The 7701-nt window shown below is 44.0% G+C and overlaps 1 protein-coding gene across 1 annotated transcript; it reads left to right on the top strand.

Annotated features, from left to right (window-relative positions):
- The first annotated feature begins 2212 nt into the window (after nucleotides 1-2212).
- On the top strand, nucleotides 2213-4526 carry LOC132389630 (oocyte zinc finger protein XlCOF6-like). The gene is made up of 2 exons (XM_059962144.1): nucleotides 2213-4052; nucleotides 4138-4526. The coding sequence occupies exons 1-2, from the start codon at nucleotides 2225-2227 to the stop codon at nucleotides 4311-4313; spliced, it is 2004 nt and encodes a 667-aa protein (XP_059818127.1). The 5' UTR covers nucleotides 2213-2224; the 3' UTR covers nucleotides 4314-4526.
- Nucleotides 4527-7701: the final 3175 nt, after the last annotated feature.

Genomic DNA, 7701 nt, shown 5'->3' with positions numbered 1-7701 from the left:
CATCCTTGACAATGGACTCCAACAACTTCCCAACCACCGATGTCAAGATAACAGGTCTATAATTTCCTTTTTGCTTCCTTGCCCCTTTCTTAAGTAGCAGTGTGACATTTGCAGTCTTCCAGTCCTCTGGAACCATGCCAGAGTCTATTGACATTTGAAAGATCATTGCTAATGCCTCCGCTTCAGAACACGAGGGTGCATTCCATCTGGTCCAGGAGATCTATCTACCCTTAGACTATTCAGCTTCCTGAGTACTTCCTCTGTCGGGATTGTGACTGCGCACATTTCTCTTCCCTGACACTCTTGAATGTCTGGTATATTGCTGATGTCTTCCTCAGTGAAGACTGATGCATAATACTAGTTCAGTTCCTCCGCCATCTCCTTATCTCCCATTACAATTTCTCCAGCATCATTTTTATTAGTCCTATATCTACTCACACCTGTCTTTTACTCTTTATATACTTGAGAAAGCTTTTAGTATCCTCTTTGATATTATTTGCTAGCTTCCTTTCGTAGTTCATCTTTTTCCTCTTAATGACCTTCTTAGTTTCCTTCTGTAAGCTTTTAAAAACTTCACAATCCTCTGTCTTCCCACTAATTTTTGCTTCCTTCTATGCCTTCTGCTTTTACTTTGGCTTTGACTTCTCTTGTCAGCCACAGTTGCATCCTTTTTCCATTTGAAAATTTCTTCCTCTTTGGAATATATCTGTCCTGTACCTTCCTCACTTCTCACATGAACTCCAGCCACTGCTGCTCTGCCGTCCTTCCTGCTAGTGTCCCTTTCCAGTCAACCTTGGCCAGTTCCTCTCTCATGCCACTGTAATTTCCTTTACTCCACTGAAATACCGACACATCGGATTTCAGCTTCTCTTTCTCAAATTTCACAGGAACGCAGTCATGTTGTGATCACTGCCTCCCAAGGGTTCCTTCACTTCCATCTCTCTAATTACCTCTGCTTCATCACATAATACCCAATCCAGTACAGCTGATCCCCGAGTGGGCTCAACAACAACCTGTTCTAATAAAGCCATCTCATAGACATTCTACAAATTCTCTCTCTTGAGATCCAGTGCTGACCTGATTTTCCCAATCCTCTCGCATGTTAATATCCCCCAAAATTGGAATTCCTTGGAATGTAGAAGATTGAGGGGAGATTTGACGGAGGCATACCAAAATCATGAGGGTTATAGTTGGGGTAAATGCAAGCTGGCTTTTTTCACTGAGATTGGGTGGGACTACAACCAGAGGCCATGGGTTAAGGGTGAAAGGTGAAATGTTAAGGGGAACATGAGGGGAAACTTCTTCCACTGACGGTCATCCGGGTGTGGAATGAGCAGAAAACCCAGCTGGTCCATGCGAGCTCAGTTTCAACTTCTAAGAGGGGTGTATAGGTACCTGGATGGCAGGGGTACAGGAGAAGACAGTTTAAGTAGTTCAACACAAACCAGATGGGCCAAAGGGCCTGATTCTGTGTTGTGCTTTTCTATGACAGTGACAAGAACCTGAAATAATATGATTATTCATTTAATTCCTTTGAACAGCTGTGCGGACCAAACATTGATCTGGGCAGGAAACGTTTACATGGCTTCAAAACAGTGGCACTTTACATTGACAGTAGATAAAAGAAAATCCCAGCTGCACGTCAACAAAGGGTATTTGTGTGAGAGTGTTCAGTTACTTTGCGGACAGGCACTCTTGCAGCTCAGTGGGAACAGAGAATAATACCAATGGAGAGAGTCAAACTGAGCCAGGTCACAGATTGGCGATGGCAGAAATGCCCCATTCTTATAGACACAGGAAGATCATCAGAGAGTTTGATGGTCATTCCAGATACCTGCACTGTGCCCAGCTGGAAGATGACTTCTCTCTCCAACTTGGGTTGAACCTCACTGTAACAGTGTGATGCCAGATCACACCTTGACACCTCAAGTAATCTCGTCTGACATATTGTCCTTCACCCATTGATGTACTATAAATCTTTTTCAGGTTAAAAACAACAAGGAAATTATCTACAGGGAGGTCAAACACAACACGCTGTTTTGTTGTCTATGTCCAGATATTTAAGAAGTGGAACAAGGGATTCACTCGATCATCATTCCTACTCAGACTGTGGGGAGTGATTCACTCGATCATCATTCCTACTCAGACTGTGGGGAGTGATTCACTCGATCGTTATTCCTATTCAGACTGTGGGAGAGATTCATCGATCATCTGACCGACTGACATGCTGTCAATTTACACGGGGGGAATCCATTTATCTGCTCAGTCATCATGGCTCATGATGGCTCACCAGCGAGTTCACACCGGGGTGCGGCCATTCACCTGCTCAGACTGTGGGAAGGGATTCACGTTGTCAGCTCACCTACTGAGTCATCAGTCAGTTCACACGGGTGAGAGGCCATTCACCTGCTCTGACTGTGGGAAAGGATTCACTTTGTCATCTAATCTTAAGCTACATCAGCGAATTCACTCTGGGGAGAGGCTGTTCACCTGCTCAGACTGTGGGAAGGGATTGGCGTTGTCTTCCCACCTACTGAGACATCAGTTAGTACACACTGGTGAGAGGCCGTTCACCTGCTCGGACTGTGGGAAAAGATTCACTTCGTCATCTCAACTTAAGGTACATCAGCGAGTTCACACTGGGGAGAGGCCATTCACCTGCTCGGACTGTGGAAAAGGATTCACTCAGTCATCCCACCTACAAGCACATCAGCGAGTTCACACTGGTGAGAGGCCATTCACCTGCTCGGACTGTGGAAAAGGATTCACTCAGTCATCCCACCTACAAGCACATCAGCGAGTTCACACTGGGGAGAGGCCATTCACCTGCTCAGACTGTGGAAAAGGATTCACTCAGTCATCCCACCTACAAGCACATCAGCGAGTTCACACTGGGGAGAGGTCGTTCACCTGCTCAGACTGTGGGAAAGGATTCACTTTGTCATATAAACTTAAGGTACATCAGCGAGTTCACACTGGGGAGAAGCCATTCTCCTGCTTAGACTGTGGGAAGGAATTTGCGTTGTCATCTCACCTACTGAGACATCAGTTAGTACACACTGGTGAGAGGCCATTCACCTGCTCTGACTGTGGGAAAGGATTCACTTCATCATTTAAACTTAAGGTACATCAGCGAGTTCACACTGGGGAGAAGCCGTTCACCTGCTCGGACTGTGGGAAAAGATTCACTTCGTCATCTCAACTGGAGATTCATCAGCAAGTTCACACTGGGGAGAGGCCATTCACCTGCTCAGACTGTGGGAAAGGATTCACTCAGTCATCCCACCTACAAGCACATCAGCGAGTTCACACTGGGGAGAGGCCATTCACCTGCTCAGACTGTGGGAAAGGATTCACTCAGTCATCCCACCTACAAGCATATCAGCGAGTTCACACTGGGGAGAGGCCATTCACCTGCTCGGACTGTGGGAAAGGATTCACTCAGTCATCCTACCAGCGAGCACATCAGCGAGTTCACACTGGTGAGAAGCCGTTCACCTGCTCAGAATGTGGGAAGGGATTCACTCAGTCATCCCACCTACAAGCACATCAGCGAGTTCACACTGGAGAGAGGCCGTTCACCTGCTCAGAATGTGGGAAAAGATTCACTTTGTCATCTCAACTTAAAGTACATCAGCGAGTTCACACTGGTGAGAGGCCGTTCACCTGCTCAGACTGTGGGAAAGGATTCACTCAGTCATCCCACCTACAAGCACATCAGCGAGTTCACACTGGGGAGAGGCCGTTCACCTGCTCGGACTGTGGGAAAAGATTCACTTCGTCATCTCAACTGGAGATTCATCAGCAAGTTCACACTGGGGAGAGGTCATTCACCTGCTCGGACTGTGGGAAAGGATTCACTCAGTCATCCCACCTGCGAGCACATCAGCGAGTTCACACTGGAGAGAGGCCATTCACCTGCTCGGACTGTGGGAAGGGATTCACTCAGTCATCCCACCTACAAGCACATCAGCGAGTTCACACTGGAGAGAGGCCGTTCACCTGCTCATTGTGTGGGAAGGGATTCGCGTTGTCCTCTCACCTACTGAGACATCAGTTAGTACACACTGGTGAGAGGCCGTTCACCTGCTCAGAATGTGGGAAAAGGATTCACTCAGTCATCCCACCTGCGAGCACATCAGCGAGTTCACACTGGGGAGAGGCCGTTCACCTGCTCAGTCTGTGGAAAAGGATTCACTCAGTCATCCCACGTGCGAGCACACTACTCAGTTCACACCAGGGAGACTCTAGACACCTGCTCGGACTTTGGGAAGAGATTCTCTCAGTCAAATCAACCAAATGTGCATCATTGAGTTCACACTGGAGAGACCGTTCACTGGATGTGTGTCCATCACCGTTGCTGAATGCAATTTCGAGACTGACTGTTGGTGCTGAACTCTGCAATCATTGCTGCTGCTCACCACACCCAGTTCTGCACCCTGGTCAATGGGCATGGGAGGAGTTTCTTCTGCTGCACATTCACCTTTAATAGGACTGGAGTTTAATATTCTGCATCTGTGACAAATAAATCAGTTCTATTTTAAACTCTGTCTCTGGTACTTAGTGAAATTATAACACACGTAGTGCACAATAGAGAGTCAACTCAGGCCGCCTGGACTTTGCTGAGATTCAATTCCACGACAGTCCTTTTAAATCATCCCCTGTTATTCACCTCTCACTCTCCCTGTGGTGATGGGTTCCAAATAGTCACCACTCTGTGGGTGAAGAGGTTTCCCTTGAATTCTCTGTGGACTGAAGAAGTTGAGCTGACTGCAGTTCTGTCTGAGATGTTCTTCGCCCCTCAGATCTCTGGATGAGGAAGAATGACATTGGTAGTTAACCTCAATAATCACGACTCATTTCCATTTTATGGGTCATTTTTCCTACTAACAAAGGTTAGTTGAAAACACAAGTGTCGTTTAAAGACTGGAATTAGAATCGGAAACCATCAGTTGGATTTTCAAAGAATCATGGTCAGAAGCCAGAGGCAGGTCTGCACAGGGTAGAGTTTGTGGCTCTGGAAGATGGTTGGGGTAAGAACGTATTATGAGAAGGGAATCAGCAGCAGGAAGTGGAAACAAATAACAAAATAGGAACATTTTGAAGCTGATTGACAGAAAATAATTGGGTTGTCTGACTGATGACAGAAACAATACCTGTTGTGAGGTGCTCCATTGGTCGAGGGAGATGTGGGTGTTGGGAATGGTTATATCTATTGAGGGAGTTAGTCCTGCTTGTTCATCCTGTAATATAATTTCTGGATGGTTATTATATAACCATATAATAATTACAGCACGGAAACAGGCCATCTCGGCCCTTCTAGTCCGTGCTGAAAGCTTACTCTCACCTAATCCCACCGACCTGCACTCAGCCCATAACCCTCCATTCCTTTCCCGTCCATGTATCTATCCATTTTTTAAAAAATATCGAACCTGCTTCTACCACTTCTACTGGAAGCTCCTCTACACAGCTACCACTCTCTGAGTAAAGAAGTTCCCACTTGTATTACCTCTAAACTTTTGCCCCCTAACTCTCAAATCATGTCCTCTTGTTTGAATCTCCCCGACTCTCAATGGAAAAAGTCTATCCGCATCAACTTCATCTATCTCCGTCATATTTTTAAATACCTCTATCAAGTCCCCACTCAAACTTCTATGCTCCAAAGAATAAAGACCTAACTTGTTCAACCTTTCTCTGTAACTTAGGTGCTGCAACCCACGTAACATTCTGGTAAATTTTCTCTGTACTCTATTATATTGACACCTTTCCTATAATTCGGTGAACAGAACTGTACACAGTACTCTGAATTCGGCTTGAACAATGCCTTGTATATTTTTAACATTACATCCCAACTGCATACTCAATGCTCTGATTTATAAAGGCCAGCATACCAAAATCTTCCTTCACAACCCTATCCACATGAGATTCCACCTTCAGGGGACTATTCACCATCATTCTATTATCTATGCCCCACAGATCACTCTGTTCTACTGCATTCTTCAATGTCTTACTGTTTACTATGTATGTCCTATTTTGATTAGACCTACCAAAATGTTGCACCTCACACATCAGCATTAACCTCCATCTGACATCTTTCTGTCCACTCTTCTAACTGGCTTAATTCTCTCTGCAAGCTTTAAAAACCTGCTTCATTATCCACAACGCCACCTATCTTAGTATCATCTGCATACTTTCTAATCCAATTTACCGCCCCATCATCCAGATCATTAATGTATATAACAAACAACATTAGACCCAGTACAGATCCCAGAGGCACACCACTAGTCACCGGCCTCTAACCGGACAAACAGTTATCCACCATTACTCTCCCATCTAGCCACTGATAAATCCATTTTACTACTTCAAAATTAATACCTAACGATTGAACCTTCCTAACTAACCTTCCATGTGGAATCATGTCAAAGGCCTTACTGAAGTCCATATAGACAACATCCACTGCTTTATCCTTGTCAACTTTCCTAGTAACCACTTCAAAAAGTTCAATATGTTTTATCAAACATGACCTTCCACACACAAATCCATGTTGACTGTTCCTAAACAGACCCTGTCTAATCAGATAGTTATATATACCATATCTAAGAATATTTTCCATTAATTTACCCACCACTGATGTCAAACTTACAGGCCCATCATTGCTAGGTTTACTCTGAGCTACCTTTTTAAACAATAGAACAACAATACGCCAATTCTCTGGCACCATCCCCCTTTCAAATGACATTAGGAATATTTTTGTCAGAGTCCCTGCTATTTCTACACTAACTTCCCTCAAGGTTCTAGGAAATATCCTATCAGGACCGGAGACTTGTCCACTTTTATATTCTTTAAAAGCTTTAGTACTTCCTCTTCGTTAATCATCTTAGTTTCCATAACTACCCTACTTGTTTCCCTTACCTTACACAATTCAATATAATTCTCCTAAGTGAATACTGATGAAAATAAAATTTTCAAAACCTCCCCCACTCCTTTTGGCTACACACATAGCTGTCCACTCTGATTCTCTAAGGGACCAATTTTATCCCTCATTATCCTTTTGTTATTAACTTAACTGTAGAAACCCTCTGGATTCATTTTCACCTTACTTGCCAAAGCAGCCGCATATCCTCTTTTAGCTTTTCTAATTTATTTTTACATTTTTACATTCTTTATATTAGATTCTTTTTACATTCTTTATATTCCCCGAGCACCACAATTGCTCCATGCTGCCTATATTTATTATAGATCTCTCTCATTTTCCAAACCAAGTTTCCAATATCCCTTGAAAACCATGGCCCTCTCGAACTTTTAACTTTTCCTTTCAACCTAATAGGAACATAAAGATTCTGTACCCTCAAAAATTCACCTTTAAATGACCTCCATTTCTCTATTATATCCTTCCCATTAACAAATTGTCCCAATCCACTCCTAAATCTTTTTACATCTCCTGAAAGTTAGCCTTTCTCCAATCAAAAATCTCAACCCTGGTTTCAGTCCTATCCTTCTCCATAATTATTTTGGAACAAATGGTATTGTGATCACTGGACACTATGTGGTCCCCAACACATACCTCCGTCACCTGAGCTATCTCATTCCCAGCAGGAGATCCAACACTGCCACTTCTCTAGTTGGTATCTCTATGTATTGCTGCAAACAACTATCCTGCACACATTTTACAAACTCAAAACCATGCAGCCGTTTTACAGA

Source organism: Hypanus sabinus, unplaced genomic scaffold (genome assembly GCF_030144855.1).
Source record: "Hypanus sabinus isolate sHypSab1 unplaced genomic scaffold, sHypSab1.hap1 scaffold_62, whole genome shotgun sequence".
Lineage (NCBI taxonomy): Eukaryota > Metazoa > Chordata > Chondrichthyes > Myliobatiformes > Dasyatidae > Hypanus > Hypanus sabinus.
The sequence above is the reverse complement of the archived record's forward strand: the minus strand, read 5'-3'. Positions and strand labels throughout refer to the sequence as shown.